General features: G+C 42.4%; 1 protein-coding gene across 4 annotated transcripts in view; it reads right to left on the bottom strand.

Moving 5' to 3' along the window:
* LOC126995437 (bcl-2-related ovarian killer protein-like) overlaps positions 1-16,863 on the bottom strand; it is a 46,547-nt gene extending 29,684 nt beyond the window's left edge. Inside the window, exons 1-5 of one of the 4 annotated variants that reach the window (XM_050854976.1) lie at positions 16,767-16,863; positions 8,994-9,988; positions 7,682-7,901; positions 5,717-5,821; positions 844-964 (exon numbers count right to left, since the gene is read on the bottom strand). In XM_050854976.1, the coding sequence (XP_050710933.1) occupies positions 844-964; positions 5,717-5,821; positions 7,682-7,901; positions 8,994-9,349 (802 nt within the window). In that variant the 5' untranslated portion in view covers positions 9,350-9,988; positions 16,767-16,863. Of the gene's footprint in view, positions 1-843; positions 965-5,716; positions 5,822-7,681; positions 7,902-8,993; positions 9,989-12,967; positions 13,124-16,177; positions 16,261-16,766 lie in introns of those variants that run through there. The other 3 variants (XM_050854975.1, XM_050854977.1, XM_050854974.1) reach the window with 3 other exon arrangements.
* Between the last annotated feature and the right edge of the window lie 1,234 nt (positions 16,864-18,097).

Raw genomic sequence — 18,097 nt, forward strand, 5'->3', positions numbered from 1 at the left:
AGATGGGCAATATTTTATTTTATTTTTTACCTGCGATATATTCATGCGAAACTAGAATGACCTGAATGAACTAGTATTGTACTTTCCCTCGCAGCCCTTTTAGAGAAGAAAAAGAGAACCATTACATTTCCGTCATCTTCACGCCGTGGGACCCAGTACAGTGCTGCCCTCTACCAACATTTAGTTTGAAAAATCACCCGTTAGGAAGAATGTTCGTAATGCAAGAAGAAGAGGATGCGGCGACGTATTAGTAGGTGTGTGACAAAGAGAGAGTATTACATATATGCGGGTAAGGTACGAAACAGTATAATAATATATACAGATGGTCACACGTACGAAGAGGCTGCTGGTGGTGGCTGTCCTGATGGCTGGGGCTGTTTCTGGGTTATGCAGGTGTATTATCCGGTGACGCAAGTGTGTGTGTGTTCACGAGGCTGCAGGTGTGCGTGGTATATGATTATAATAATTTAGTCTACGTTTTCTGTTTAGCTGTGGCCTGCAGTCGTTCTATCAAAATTATATATACTAAAACACACGCAGCTACCCACTCACACCACACCCACACCCACACCCACACCCACACACACATACACTTATCCACTCACTCACTCACTCACCCCCATTCCACACACACACGCACGCACCTACACACTCACTCACCCACTCACCCCCATTCCACACACACACACACGCACACACCCCACTCACACACCCACCTGCCTCCCCATCCCCACACACACACACACACACACACACACACACACACACACACACACACACACACACAAGCACCTACCCACTCTCCCCCCCCCCCCACATACACACAGACACACGCATACATACCTTGCTTAACACAGTCCGAGGCCAGACCCGCCGCCACCGCGAAGAGGGAGATGATGCGGGCCCAGTTCACCTCCCCGTGGAACACCTGACTTGCCACCTGCACGATGACGGAGCGAACCACCTGGTGTGAGGGGAACAGAAAAGGAGAGGAGTGTCAAACGGGGTTGCTGGGTAGAGTGCCTGAGAGATGGGAATGTTGTATAGATGGATAGGATGGGGATGTCGTATGTATGGATAGGATTAGGGTATATATGTCGTATGTATGGATAGGATTGGGGTATATATGTCGTATGTATGGATAGGATTGGGTATAAATGTCGTATGTATGGATAGGATTAGGGTATATATGTCGTATGTATGGATGGGATTGGGGTATATATGTCGTATGTATGGATTGGATTGGGGTATATAATGTCGTATGTATGGATAGGATTGGGGTATATATGTCGTATGTATGGAGTATATATGTCGTATGTATGGATAGGATTGGGGTATATATGTCGTATGTATGGATAGGATTGGGGTATATATGTCGTATGTATGGATAGGATTGGGGTATATATGTCGTATGTATGGATAGGATTGGGGTATATATGTCGTATGTATGGATAGGATTGGGGTATATATGTCGTATGTATGGATTGGATTAGGGTATATATGTCGTATGTATGGATAGGATTGGGGTATATATGTCGTATGTATGGATAGGATTGGGGTATATATGTCGTATGTATGGATAGGATTGGGGTATATATGTCGTATGTATGGATAGGATTGGGGTATATATGTCGTATGTATGGATAGGATTGGGGTATATATGTCGTATGTATGGATAGGATTGGGGTATATATGTCGTATGTATGGATAGGATTGGGGTATATATGTCGTATGTATGGATAGGATTGGGGTATATATGTCGTATGTATGTATGTATGGATAGGATTGGGGTATATATGTCGTATGTATGGATAGGATTGGGTATATATGTCGTATGTATGGATAGGATTGTGTATATGTCGTATGTATGGATAGGATTGGGGTATATATGTCGTATGTATGGATAGGATTGGGGTATATATGTCGTATGTATGGATAGGATTGGGGTATATATGTCGTATGTATGGATAGGATTGGGGTATATATGTCGTATGTATGGATAGGATTGGGGTATATATGTCGTATGTATGGATAGGATTGGGGTATATATGTCGTATGTATGGATTGGATTGGGGTATATATGTCGTATGTATGGATAGGATTGGGGTGTATATGTCGTATGTATGGATAGGATTGGGGTATGTCGTATGTATGGATAGGGTTGGAATGTCGTATAAATGGGAATGTCTCATGTTTCAACAGAATGGGAATGTATAGATCATGAAATGTGTGTGTGATTATGTTATCCAGACACGAGAAAATGGGAAAACACTCACACGAAGGGAAGGTCTGTTTGCATGAGGGAGTTAAAATTAAAGGATGAGAATGTCGTTATAGGATTATGGCATATGTGTGATTATATTATCCATGTACAAAAAATAATGTAAATATCTTAATATAGTTCTAATCCTCTCTAACCATTCTCTCATAATGTAATAGAAGTAAAATTGGGACCAAACGCTATAGCTACGCTCGGCCGCGGCACACGACGATACGAGGCTATAGTACAAATAGTTTAGGAAATTTGGGAATAGTTAACCCGGTAGCAGCGACGGGCCAAATTTGTGGCTTTACCGTGTAGCAGCGACGGGCCAAATTTTCGCCATGATATAAACCCCCCAAAACAGATGATGCATAAACTGATCACAAATGCTTTGATATATATTATGAAATGGTTTGCGTGAGTGATGATTTTTGTTCTCATTTTTCTCGCTTAGAGGGGCCTTTAAGAAACATGATCCCCGCAGTTACTGGGTTAAGATGATTTTGCTAGAATAGATATCTTAAACCTGACTCATTTAAAAGCGACGATTATAAGCATGCAGATGTTGAAAAAGAAATACAAACCTGATTCAGTAAAAAAAGTGATCGATCAAAAGTAGATATTGAATAAGAGGGTATCTTAAACCTGACTCATTTAAAAGCGAGGATTATAAGCATGCAGATGTTAAAAAAAAAAATACAAACTTGATTCAGTAAAAAAAGTGACGATCAAAAGAAAATATTGAATTAGGGGAAAAAAAAAAAACTTGAACCTGACAGCAAACCGACCATCATAATTTAGAGAGATAACAAGCTTTCAGGGCGCACACGACTCCCGTAAGTACCGCCACGAAGCTACCAAATGGCTCACGAGGGATAACTGAAACAAAACCGAGTCACTTTCTAAAACCTCCAAAGAACATTCATTGCCTTAAAAGCGTTATCTTATGCATTCCTGGAAGGCTTTTCATGGTCTGTGTCCCGTATCGGAGTGACTCATGACCGCTTTCCTCCTACCCAATCATCGTCATCGTCGCTTTCGTCTTACCTGATCATCGCCATCATCATCCTTTTCCTCTTTACTAATCATTATCATCATTGGAGTGACTCATTATCCTCTTCCTCTTACCTAATCATCATCATCTTCCTCTTACTAAATCACCATCATCATCGTATTTTTTTCTTTTCCTTTCACCTAATCATCATCATCCTTTTCCTCTTTACTAATCATTATCATCATTGGTGTGACTCATTATCCTCTTCCTCTTACCTAATCATCATCATCATCATCATCTTCCTCTTATACTAAATCACCATCTTCATCATCGGCTTTTTTCTTCTCCTTTCACCTAATCATCACCATCCTTCCTCTTACTTTCTTCCTCTTTCTCTTATTTAATCATCATCATCATATCATTGTCTTCCTCTTACCTAATCTAGAGCAACAGGTCCGTGCGTCATCGGGCCAGCCAACGTTCCTGGTAATTAGGAGGCAATCGCGCGCGCACAGGTGAGGAGCGCTTCACAGGTGCTCATAAATAATTACCCCCAAACTAATTTCGGGGCCAAACTACGACTTTAATAAATGCAGACAGCAGATGTTATAAAATGAATATCTTGAACATGACTCATTTAAAAGCGACGACTATAAGATGTTGAAAAAGAAATGACAAACCTGCATGATTCAGTAGAAAAAAAAGTAACGATCATAAGTAGATATTAAATAAGAGGAAAAATAAAACTTGAACCTGACAGCAAAAAGCGACCATTATAAGCAGATATTAAAAAAAAACTTAAGCCTGACAAAGTAAAAAGCGAAAATTCATAAGTATTACCAATTCTACTCGAGGGAAAAAGAGGGAAAAGAAAAAACTTAAGCCTGACAAAGTAAAAAGCGAAAATTCATAAGTATTACCAATTCTACTTGAGGGAAAAGAAAAAAAATAAGGTTGACTCAATTAAAACCAACAGTCATAAGCAATATCAATTCTACTCGCTATCAGATATTAAAAAAAGAAATACCTTAAGCCTGACTCTAGTGAAACCAACAGTCATAAGCAATATCAATTCTACTCGCTATCAGATATTAAAAAAAAGAAATACCTTAACCCTGACTCAAGTATAAGCGACGGTCGTAAGCAATATCAATTCTACCCGAGTACAAATATTAAAAAAAGAAATACCTTAACCCTGACTCAAGTAAAAGCGACAGTCGTAAGCAATATCAATTCTACCCGAGTGCAGATATTACAAAAAAAGTATTACCTGACTCCAAAAAAAGCAACAAACATAACCAATATCAATTCTACTCCCGTCCTGACACTAAAAAAACAAATACCTTAAGCATGACGACTAAAATCAACATTCGTATGCAAAATCAATTCTACTCACGTCAGATAATGAAAAACAAATGCCTCAACCCTCCTTCCTTACCATTCCTCCTCCTCCTCCTCTTCTCTCTCTCTCTCTCTCTCTCTCTCTCTCTCTCTCTCTCTCTCTCTCTCTCTTTATCATATCCCTTCCTTCTTTCTCTTCTTCCTCCCAATCCTACCTCCTGCCTGACTCATCTAAAAGAGACACTCGTAAGCAATATCAAATTCTACCCGAGTGCTTGCCGCCAATACCGTTTCCTAATATGAACTGATGCCGCCCCAGAGCGAATGACAAGCAGAGAGAAGCCCGTCACCAGGCGAGATACATAGCGTAGTGGAGTGCTGGAGGTGAGGGGGATGAGTAACATGAATAGTGATAACGTATGGAAGCAATGAGGGAAGGAGAGATTCGATACGGTGCTGAGGGGGAAGATGAGTAACAAAACTACTACAAGGGAAGAAATGACGAAGGGAAAACGACTTACGAAATAAATATATATATAGGATAGGATGTGAGGGTGAAAAGTAACGGAAATAGTGATAGTGTAAGGAAGCAATGACCTATATGAAAGCGACTTACGGGATATGAGATTAGATAGTGGGGAGAAAGAAGAACAACATTGGTATTTATAACGAAGGGAAGCAATGACCTTAAAAAAACGACTTACGAGATAAATAAATTAGGGTGATAAAGAGAAAGACTAACATAGATATTGATAATGTAGGACAGCAATGAGCAAAGAAAAACGACTTGTAAGATATGGAAGGGGGATGAGGAGAAAGAGTAACAGAAGTAATGATAACGTAGGAAAACAAAGATAGAAGGAGAGCTAAGATAGGCTAGCGAAGAGGAAGAACAACGTGAATATTGATAGTCATGTATGCAGGGAAGGAATGAGCGAAGGAAAACGACTTGTAAGTTATGGAAGGGGGATGATGAGAAAGAGTAACAGAAGTAAAGATAGCGTAGGAAAACAATGAGAGAAGGAGAGCTAAGATAGGCTAGCGAAGAGGAAGAACAACGTGAATATTGATAGTCATGTATGCAGGGAAGGAATGAGCGAAGGAAAGCGACTTCTTACCTTATCTGATGTGAGGGAGACGGACAGCTGACGCGCCACCGAACTGTACAGCTTTGGGTAGGTCCTCTCCAGCTCCTGACCGATGCCTGACACGCGTGGGAACACCTGTTGAAGGAGAGGCCACCAGGTGAGATGCAGCAAAGAGAATGATAAACAGAGAGAGAAAAAAATCACGAGATGAATTAGAGAACTTGCGAAAGAGGAAAACAGGAGACAGATTAGAGACAGGGAAACGGAAAAACAGCAGAGAATTAGGACGAATGATACACAGAGGAAGATAAAAAATCACTTGAGAAAAATAGGAACAAATAGGGAGAGGAAAAAAAAGAGATAGTTGAGAGACATGGAGAAGTAGTAAGGAGCAGAGAGAGGAAAGTGAGATGGAATATGAAACTCCGTAGGCAGAGGGAGGCTGGGGGTGGGGGGGGGGGCGAATGATAAACAGAGAGAGGAAAATTACTTGAGAAAGATTAGAAAACTCACGGAAAAGGAGAAACAAAAGACAGGTGACTCCGCAGAGAGGACGAATGACAAACAGAGCGAGAAGAATCACTAGAAGAATTAGGAAAGTCGAGAAAGAAAAAAAAAAGACATGTGAAAGACACGGAGGAAAGGGAGGTAGGGAGGAGGAAGAGATAACCAGATGAGACGCCACAGAGGGGAACAAGTGACTGACACAGAAAGGAAAAAAAATGGAGATGCATTAGGAAACTTGAGAGAGGGGAAAAAAATACGAGACATATGAAAGACAGGGAAAAGAAGTAAGCAGTGGAGGGAGGAAAGTGAGATGGAGGGAACTTATTACTGACAGAGAGAAAAAAAAAAAAAAGGAGATAAATTAGGAAACTCGAGAAAGAGGAAAAATAAGAGACTGATGAAAGAAAGGAAGAAGTATAGTATAAGGAGTGGAGGGAGGAGGAAAGAGTGAAAGCAAAGGAAAAAGAGGAAAGTTAAGAGATAAAAGACAGAAAGAAGTATAGCAAGGAGTGAAGGGAGGAAAAACCGAAGCAGAGAGAGAGGAAAGAGTGAAATCAATACTGAATGAAGGCTAGCCTACTAATATCACACCTCAAGCTAGACAAGGTGCACCATTTATTCATTATACAACACCCAACGGTCATTGTGTGCCATTAGTATCCAATACCTCCTCCACCTCCTCCGTATCCTCACTTAGCAACTCTTAAATGCCCGAGGTACAGAGAGGGGACCATGCAGATGGCTACACGCGGGTGGGATGCTGGGTCAAAATGTATCTCCACTTGCGCCTGACATCAGTGTGAAGACGGACGGAGGGTTTGATAAGGAGAGTGAGGTCAGTCGCTCGAGAGATGCCTATACCTTTGTGTGCCCCAAACTGCTTGCTCTTTCTACTCTCATGCACTTCTTTTTATGTAGTGATATATGTTTTCTTTCTCTTTCTTCCCCTCTCCGATATTTGCTGACATCCCTTAACCTGCGCGGCTTGACATGCTGAAGCTATCTGCAAGACCCGTATTCTCAGACGCTTTCGGCTCTCCCAACAAGCATTTCCAAAGGCCACAAACGAGATTAGTTGGGTTCTCATGAGTGGTTTTCTTGTTCATAGTGCAGAAGAAGCCTGTTACACTATCACTTGGCTCGTAAAACTGCCCATGGAAACACTATTATGACCGGATTGTTAAACACTTCCTCGCCCAAGCACACATGTTTGACCAGGCTTTCATAGGAGTTGTGGGCCTTTCCAGGGGTAGTTTAATGACCCTGGTGGTAGTTTGACCCTTCTTCTGTACCTTGAACCTACAAAAACACTCATTAGAACCCGACTGATCTCCGATTTGGCCTTTGGAAATTGTTGATGTCGTCTAAGAACACCAACCTAACACCCACAACCTCAACGAAAGCCTTGTCAAACGTGGGTGTGTAAGTCCCGAGATGTTTGAGGATATAGGATACTAGTTTACCTCTCTCTATCTTGCTAAGACCTACCTCGCACACTTCCCAGCCGCCCGCGAGGTTGGCCACGGATCGGAGCCGCTGAAGACCCAGTTTCTTGTGAAGGAGGCCGGCCCGTTTGAGGCGACACCTGATGTACTGCGTCAGGAGGCATTTGGCCTGTGTCACCACCGCCTCCACGTTCACGCTCCGCCAGCCTATCGTGGTAGAAATTTTCCTGGTCACCGCGTCGCTCACGTTGGAGAACCGGCGTCTGAAAGGAAGAGAAAAAAGAGTGGGTGTTATTTGCGTGGTGGTGGCGATGTTTGTGGTAGTGTAGAGATGGTGTTCAGGGATGACACGATATCGTACTCACCGAACAAGATTTTCCCATTTCTAACGCATAATGACTGCAAAAAAGCCTCTATAATTAATACTTTTAGGAGTAAATATAAATAGGTATGGTTAGTTTTGTGGGTGGGACATTTTTTTGCCTGAAATTGGGAAAAATGAGCAGCTGAGTACGACAATCTGGCAACGTTGGTGGTGCTGGTATTTGTTGTGGTAGTAATGATGATTGTGATGGTGATTATAATGCTGTGATTGTAATTTAAGGTGCTGATAGGTAAATATGCGACGCTCAGTATACCTATCACTACGTATGTACATATTTACCTATCATTGCCTTACACGGTAAACGATGATCGAGGAGATGGAGGATGGTGCTGGTAGTGGCATTGGTAATAATATAAGTAAGGTAAAGTTGGGGGCATACCCTGAATTTGTGCGTTGCCTCGGTACTGACCTCCGTCCCGTTGCCCCTCGGGTCTGCGGTGCTGGAAAACCCATTACCTCGAGACACAAGTTCAATGCGACAACCGGGTTACCACAGTTTGCGTTTCCCATATTTCCCGAGGTGCTCACTTATCGACCAGCCCAGATTGATGAGTTTTACGAGTGTATGCTGTTGCTGTTGTTCGAGCAGCACGAGTGAAAGGAGAAAGGATGTGTGTGCTTTAAGGGTGAAGAACTAGAACGTTAAGGCAATGAGATAAGATGAAATGGGTGTCAGAGGATGTGATGAAAGCGTGGCGGCGGTCATGGCGGCGCTGGGTGAAGATGTTGAGGGTGCTTGCTGTCATCCTACCCCCCCCCCCCTCCTTCCTCTCATTCTCTCTCTCTCTCTCTCTCTCTCTCTCTCTCTCTCTCTCTCTCACACACACACACACACACACACACACGCACACAGAGGGAGGCACTGGGTGACTGGCGATTACGAGTCCAGCACGCGATCAGAGCCATGGCGAACTACACACACACACACACACACACACACACACACACACACACACACACAATACCGTACCTGGCCGGGGAACCGCTTCTGGAGATTGACTTTGGGGGCATGTGGCCGGCAGGGATTTCGAGGGACCGAGGCGAGATTATGGGCACCGAAGACTTCCTCATCCTCACGCCCATGCTGCCGTTCACGCCCACACCCGGTTGTCCGAGACCCTCCAACGATAGACCGGCCATGGCAGTGGTGATGGTGGTGGTGGTGGGTTTGTTGTTGTTGGTGGGTTTGTTGTTGTTGTTATTGTTGTTGTTGGTGGTGGTGGCGGTGGCGGTGGGGTCTCGTAAGGGCCGAGGGTTGTTGTCCTCGTCGGAAAGAAACACCGTGAATGTGTTCCTCTCGCCGGCGGTCCCTTTCTTCCGATTCATCTGCTCCTGCTGGCTTCGAAGTGGAGAAAAGACGGGAACTCACTCTCTCTTTTTTATTTTTCCTTTAACCGTGGAGTTACGTTCTAAGCGATGGATGTCGTTGAGGAATAATATCTGTCTATCTGTCTTTCTTAGGTTCCCTTTCCTTTAGTTAGTTTTAGTATATTAGATTTATAGAATTATCACATATTTGGGATTTCAGCTCATGTGTTTACTTTCAATATTTTCAGGGTTATTGAATATCACACACTTAAGTTTAGGATGGAAACTATTTATTTTATTGTTGCTAAATTAAGTTCACTGTCCTTTGTTATGTGAAATTTCTGGATTTATCACATATTTTGGGTTTCATTTATCGTATTTGCTTTCACTGTTTCTCATAACTATTGAATATCACACGCAATAATTTTCTGATGTTCGTATAAGCACTGCCCGATATTAAACTGCACCCGGGAGATTTTTTTTCACCCCTTTGCGTCCACCCTTACAGCACACTTCACTATTACTGCTTCGCCCGTCTTCCTGGCACTCCACTTTGCCTCACTTTGATCCATTCCAACGGTTCGCTAACTTATTTCCACGCCGCCTTTCAGAACTCCATCCCACCTTCAGACTGTCGTGCACCGTCTCCGCCAACACCTGCGAAGATAATGATCGTCCCACTTTATGTATGTACAGGGTTTATAAGCGTCACAAAGGTTACAAACGTCATATCCTTCATTTATTTTTATCAGCAAACAGGAAAACATCTTATCACTCCGGACATGAAGTGAAAAGTGTTCCGTGTGAGGGGAATGCGTCACGACACGGTGCATGGTGGTGACTCATGTGGCGGTGTTGTTTGGTGATTGTAAAACTCTGTGGCGGTGATTGATTGTGTGTTGGTGACTGTATTGGAAACTCTATTGGTGACTGTGTTGGTGTTGGCTAGTGACTGTGTTGGTGATTGTATTGCTTTTGATTGGTGAATGTGTGTCGGTGACTGTTTTGGCGTTGGTTGGTGACTGTTGGTGACTGTGTTGATGACTGTGTTGGTGACTCATGGAGCTGCAAATGCCATATACCAGGTGTTGGAAAACTTTACAATCGTCCCTGATCCTCTGACAGCCTCGATAGCTCACGATTTAAATATATCGTCAACTTCATGAGCAAAATGCGGCGGTGATTTCCAGATTGTTCGCTTTATCAATATTTTCCCATCGTGTGACGCACATTTCGGTACAGTTGCCATTGTCATATTAGTGTCTGAGTGTCTAAAATCCGCCTTAATTAATATTTTTACCTGTCTCATAATCCGACTTAGAAAATTACTTTTATTGGTGATTTTCCGATAAGTAGTAAAAAATTGACTTAGGTAGTTTGTTAATGATTATGTTGATTCACTCAGTCTCCGGACATTGCTGAAGACCGCTAATTTATCAGATGTATCGCTTTCCTTGCTTTCCAGGTACACGAATCCATGTTACTTCCTGAATTATGATAGTATATACATTTTTCAGTCACTCAGTCTCCACACCCTTCTAAAAACCACTAATCTATTGGCTGTATTACTTTCCTTGCTTTCCAGGTACACGAATATATGTTACTTCCTGGATTATGATAGTATATATATTTTTTTTAGTAACTCACTCTCCACACCTTTCGGAAAAACCCTAATCTATTGACTGTATTACTTATCTTGTCATTCAGCTACACGAACGTACGTTACTTCCTAGATTATAATAGTGGATTTTTTTAGCCACTCACTCTCCACACCTTTCGGAAAAAAAAAAAACTAATCTCATGACTGTTGCTTTCCCTGTCTTCCAGTGACACAAATCAATATTACTTCTTATATTATTGCAGTATAATTTAGTCAGAGTCCGGGCCTTTCAGAAGATCACTAATTTATCGAATGTATTGGTTTCCTTGTCTTCCAGTAGTACGAATCTACGTCACTTCTTAGGTTATGATAGTATATTTTCAAGTCAGTCTCCGGAGCATACAGGAAATAACTAATGTAATGACTGTATTGTTTTCCTTGTTTCCCAGGTACACATATCAGTTTTACGTCTTAGATTACGAATGGCCGCGTCTTCCACACCTCTAGTTACCTTGCAGGCATGTGAGGGTATGCAACGTTATCACTCTTATCTGTAGTCATCCTCGTGGGGACGATATCAAGGCCTTTTAAGCAACCACGATTTCACAGTGAATCCGGAAATCCCAAACACAGAACACGTGGACGGGGAAACACAGCCTTAGAACATGTTTGACAATACGACATTATTTCTTTATCTTGTAACGAAATATCTGAGTGTGTGTGTGTGTGTGTGTGTGTGTGTGTGTGTGTGTGTGTAATAATGAAAATAACAGCAGCAATAGTAATAGTAGTAGAGGTAGTAGTAGTAGTAGTAGTAGTAGCAGTAGTAGTAGTAGTACAGTAGTAGTAGTAGTAGTAGTAGTAGTAGTAGTAGTAGTAGCAGTAGTAGTAGTAGTAGTAGTAGTAGTAGTAGTAGTAGTAATAGAGCTGCTGTCGTTACAGTCATCACAAAATCACCACCACCAACAACAAAACATTGATAAACTACGATTCCCTCAATACAATCATCCAACAATAATTATTAGACTGAAATATTCGAGTTGCTATTAGGAAGGGAATATGCATGTTGGGGTCATGATCACTTATACAGTATTGATTTGTATTTATCCATCATAGTCAATTATAAACCATGCAGTAAAAATAAAATAATCCTTATGAGGTGGTTTTAAGCTGAGCCGATTTCTGATGCATAAGCAGGCCATTCATTAATTTTAAGAGAGAGAGAGAGAGAGAGAGAGAGAGAGAGAGAGAGAGAGAGAGAGAGAGAGAGAGAGAGAGAGAGAGAGAGAGAGAGAGAGAGTAGTCTAATGCGGAGAGTATAATGATATGACGGCGTGATCATGTCTAAAATCTAAATGATGTGACAAATCTGACAATATACCATTTAGTCTCCTCACCCTGTCACCATCCATCTCTTGACACGCGCTGGCAACAAGAACAATAATAAACAATCATTCCAACGCTTACTCATTCCTCTTAACCCGGTAGCAGCGACGGGCCAAATTTGCGGCTTTACCGTGTAACAGCGATGGGCCAAATTTCTGCCATGATATAAACCTCCCAAAATAGATGATGCATAAACTGATGACACATGCGTTGATATATATTATGAAATGGTTTGCGTGAGTGATGATTTTTTCTCATTATTTAACTCAGAGGGGCCTTTAACCTAACCTAACCTAACCTAACCTAACCTAACCTAACCTAACCTAAGAAACATGACCCCCGCAGCTACCGGGTTAAGCGTGTCCATGAGGCGAAATGTGTAGGTATTGTGGACCGTATTTTCAGACGCTTTCGGCTCTCACAACAACTATTCCAAAGGCCACAAAGAAGATTAATCGGGTTCTCATGAGTGTTTTTTTCACGTTCATGGTGCAGAAGTCTTGTCAAACTATCACTAGGCACATAAAACTACCCATGGGAATGAACACAACTTCCACGACAGCCTTATCAAATGTGGGTATATGTGTGCAAGCCTCGAAATGTTAGGTGCAGAAACCTCGCCAGCTGTTACGCCACCCCCCACCACACACCATCAACGGGCAGGCAGGCGGCGTGATCCCCAGAACAATCACACGGGCACCGGTCACTGCCAACGAGCCAGACAGAACACCGAGGGGAGGGGGCACGACGCAGGGCACAAAGGATACACGTTCAACACTAATTTCCTGTTTAATGACAGGTTCCTCACACAGTACAGCAACTCTAAACTATCCCAAGACACATAAAACTACCCAAGGAAATCCTACTAACGCAACCTCTATCAAAGCCTTATCAAATGTAGGTGTGTCAGCCTCTAAGTGTTTGAGAACGTGTGTCTGTTGCGTGTGTGTTAACCAGACAGACAGTGGACACACACACACACACACACACACACACATAGAAAGTCAATGCACCTCAGGACACCGGAAAGCCGGCTATACAGCGAATTATGGACATTGTTGCGTAAAGAAGATATCAAGTATTCCACCGACATCGTATACGTAGTTAGGTGACTTATGATCAGTCTCTCTCTCTCTCTCTCTCTCTCTCTCTCTCTCTCTCTCTCTCTCTCTTTAATGGGTTAAGAGCAATTAAGTTAAAGTTCTTGCACTGGTAAAGATAAAAAAAGACGCGTATTAATATATGGGATTAAGTTGGATAAATACAGGTTTTCAATAATAATAATAATAATAATAAGAATAAGAATAAGAATAAGAATAAGAATAATAATAATAATAATAATAATAAGAAGAAGAAGAAGAAGAAGAAGAAGAAGAAGAAGAAGAAAAAGAAGAAGAATCAGCAGGACGATAGATAAATACCAGTTTGACAAGAGAGTAGTGGATGAGTGGGACAAACAGACAGATCAGGAAGACAATTGATGCAAATACGATTGAAAGCCTTAAATGGAGTTTCGAGAGACTTATGGATTGTGAGAGGAATCAATAAATAGCTCACTCTCGGAAGTTGTCGTGTCTAGGCAGAGTAGAGATACCCTTTTGCAGTCTCCTAATATCTTCGTGCAGCCTTGAGTAGCCTAAAGGAATTAAAAGTGATACTGCTGTTGAAATGCCTCTATAAACTATACTGGCCATTAAAAAGAGATAATATATGGCTCACTCAGAAGTTGCCGTGTGTAGATCGATCCAGTAACCTCTTGCAGTCTCTTTATATCTTCGTGCAGCCTTGAGTAAAGAATTTAAAATGACGCTACTGTTGAAATACTTCTAAAAACTACACTGGCCAATAAAAAGAAATAATATATAGCTCACTCTCAGAAGTTGCCGTGTGTAGATCGATCCAGTAGCCTCTTGCAGTCTTCTTATATCTTCGTGCAGCCTTGAGTAAAGAATTTAAGGTGACTCTACTTTTAAAATATTTCTAAAAACTACATTGGCCAGTAAATAGAGAGAATAAATGGCTCACTCAGAAGTTGCCGTGTATAGGCCAAGTATAGACAGCCTCCTGCAGTCTTATTATGCCTCTGTACAGCCTTGAGTAAAAAAAATGTGACGCTGCTTTTTAAATACCTCTCATTGACTCATGTAGCAGCAAAAAACTACACTGACCAATAAAGAGACAGAATAAATAGCTCACTGTTAGAAGTTGCCGCCATAAGTAAGCCAGCGTCTTCGTGCGGCCTTGAGTAAAAAAATAGAAGTGACGCTATTGATGAAACACCTCCAATAGACTCATCATGTAGCAGCAAAAAACTACCATGGCCAATATTTTCGTGTTATCTCGAGACTATTGTGTTGGGAGCCCAGGTGGCCGGCAGTGTTGCAAGCCCATCTTAGGAGGCAGTGGCTGGCCTTGTTGCAGGCACCCCGCACGGCCTATCCTTTCCTGCACCCTCGAGCAGGTAATGAACACAGTGCCACGTAACGAAGCGCGCTCTACAGAAGTTAAGAGCACGATAGAATGAATGACCTGCCTTAACACATTGCTACTAGAGGCCAATCGCACTCTATATACGGAAGATAAAAAGTAAGAAAGAATAAATAACCTACCTGGATACATTGCTGCTAGGGGCGACTTGCTTATTTGGGTACATGATAGGTATGCAGCGAGCTCTAAAAGGAAGTAGAGTCTTAGCGAGTGGAACTGTTTGGGTATATGATAAGTAAGAGACGAGCTATAAAATGACATAGACTGCAAGTGGATTGAATTGATTTGTCTTTGTATTGGGTAAAGGGCGATTTAGTTTTAGTTCTTGCACTGAAAACAGATGAAAGGACATGTATCAATGGGTGTAAACTGGATAAATACAGGTTCAGTTGATTTCACACGTGGGTTAATGGGATCTGAGAGACGAGGAAGCGTTTAGACTGTAGTCACTTCTCTGTTAAACCTGCTGGCCTTGCCCTAAGACCTGAGCCTTTTTGTTTTGGTATAATTTCCAAACCAGCCTTGATCTACACGTTTTTCTTCACAAATCAGCTGACGAGTGTTTTTGTTTTCCCCTTATCTACATAGCTACACTATAAATGTCTTTCCCGGTGGAATTACACGGTACATAAAGTTAATTCGTCTACGTACAAAAAAGAGACTATAGAAAAACCTACAATAACCCAGAGAGAGAGAGAGAGAGAGAGAGAGAGAGAGAGAGAGAGAGAGAGAGAGAGAGAGAGAGAGAGAGAGAGAGAGAGAGAGAGAGAGAGAGAATGTGAAAGAGATGGACAGAAAGAGACTACAAAAACCTACATTAACCCAGAGAGAGAGAGAGAGAGAGAGAGAGAGAGAGAGAGAGAGAGAGAGAGAGAGAGAGAGAGAGAGAGAGAGAGAGAGAGAGAGAGAGAGAGAGAGAATGAGAATGAGAGAAAGAGATGGACAGAAAGACTGACTACAAAAACTCGCACATTTCCATTTCAATAGGCTTTTTTTTTTTTTTTTTGTCGCGGACAGAGGCAGAAAAAAAAAAAGCCATTAAACGTGCGATGCAAATTCCCCCGTTTTTTGATGAAGCGTGAGATTAGAAGTGTCGCTCTAACGAAGGGCGGCGGCGGTGACACACACACACACACCACAATTTTCCGACACCGGTATCTCAAGTGCTTGCCCCACGAATCTCTCTCTCTCTCTCTCTCTCTCTCTCACACACACACACACACCTACATACATACACGTTTCTGCATTCCCTCATCCATTTCCTCACTCATTCATCCACCTCAATCCCCCCCACCCACGTCAGGACCACCCTTGGGACCATGCAGACGAGCAATATATCAACACATCCCTTTCCCTCTCCATTCGAAATTGACCTCTCTTCTGGCCACCTCTCCTTCAGTGTTTGTGCAGGAGCAGCGAATAGCGGGCTTCTTCTGTTTTTTTTTTTTTTCACTTCTTCATTGCCCTTGAACTGTTTCCTTTGCTGGAACAAAAAAGAAGAGTCATTTTGCATAAGTTCTGTAGGTGTTGCAAAAAAAAAATACTAATAGCCTGTTTTTCTTCTCTCTCCGTTCGTAAGAGAGGTTGACTGGTGAGGTTTTCTCCTTCAACCTCCTAGCGAAGTAGTAGTGTTTTATTCATATTTTTTCTGAGATTGCACATGAAAGGTTGTGTTAAGTATATGCCAAACACAATAACACTCATTTCCATGTTGTAGACCAGTAGGCAGTCAGGTCACACGGGTATAATAACTGGCTGACTGGTGATGTTTTCTCCTTCAACCTCTTAACGAATGAGTATTTTTTTCTCTGAGATTGCACATGAAAGGTTGTGTTTAGTATATGCTAAACACAATTACACTCATTCTCATCTTGTAGACCACTAGAAAGCCAGGGCACACGGGTATAGTAACTCTCATCGCATGATATCCACCACTAACTCCACTGTACTGAGATAGATCACTTGCAAGGAAATGGCAGCAGTGTCAGCACGCCGGCACACAGCCACTTGACACCCTCCCACCACCACTGCCGGAGCAACACTACTACAGCATTGGTCTGGTGGTGACTGCCTGGTGGTGGTGGCCCTCCCTGCCCCAGCCCCTAGTGCCTGGCCAGCGGGGTGGTGGTGATGCGACTCCCTGCCCCGGTGGTAGTGGTAGTGGTGGTGGAGAAAGTGGTGACGTAGGGAACAGCCTCACTGCAGCCTGCCATTCATGTAATCTTGACTTGCTGAGTTGCTCATATATACGTACTGTGCTACATGTTATCCCTCTGTACGTGAGGACATATATGGCCGTCATATTCTGGGAGAGATTATACTTATTGTGTCCGTCCAAATGCATCATGTATTATTATATAGAGATAGATAGTTACATAGCTAGGTTCATAGATGTGTCAAGTATACCTTTGTCATACTTATGAATGGGAAGTCGTTTTAGTAAGTCATTGTGGTAAGATATAGATAAACAGGGAGAGAGAAATAGAGGGAGATAGGTAGATAGATATAGATAAATAGAGAGAGAGAGAGAGAGAGAGAGAGAGAGAGAGAGAGAGAGAGAGAGAGAGAGAGAGAGAGAGAGAGAGAGAGAGAGAGAGAGAGAGAGAGAGAGAGAGAGAGAGAGTACATATCCAAGGTCAAACAGGTAAATCTTTTTCTTATAATTTTCATCCGTCCATCTATACCTACATCGCTGGCCAACAGTTTATTTGTGCATGTATAGACGCTAATTGTTACTAACTGAGAGTGAGGGGGGGCTCCCGTGGTCCCGTGCTGCCTTGCGCTTCGGCGGGGTGCTAGAGCGTGGGTTCGAGACCTATCAGGTGCCGTAGGAGTGGAAAGGTGGGCTCTCCGACGCCTCCTCCTTGAAAGAACTGGGCATCTCTCTACCAGCCTTCTGGGGGGTTGCGCGGCATGCACCGCCTTCCTCCATTCGGGTAAATCCCCATCGAAATACCCCCCCCCAAAAAAAAAAAATAAAATAAATAAATAAATAAAAAATAACTGAGAGTGCATAGTCATATATCTTGTCTTTCCTATGTGCTATTTGAGCAGATACCGTACGAATCTGTTAGGTAGAGGACATACATTAGGACGATTAAATCAACTGTGCAAGTCTTATTTTTGATATGGTGAAGTAAGGTACTGCATGTTTGGGGGCCAGTGTGACATCCAGGTTACCGCAGTTTACCTTCCCCAGGTTTTCCCAGGCAGCTACCTATTTATCAACCAGCCCGAAAGGGAGGATGAAAACTGGATGAGCTGCACGCCGATTGCCGGGGCGGGATTCAAAC

Source organism: Eriocheir sinensis, chromosome 8 (assembly GCF_024679095.1).
Source record: "Eriocheir sinensis breed Jianghai 21 chromosome 8, ASM2467909v1, whole genome shotgun sequence".
Classification (NCBI taxonomy): domain Eukaryota; kingdom Metazoa; phylum Arthropoda; class Malacostraca; order Decapoda; family Varunidae; genus Eriocheir; species Eriocheir sinensis.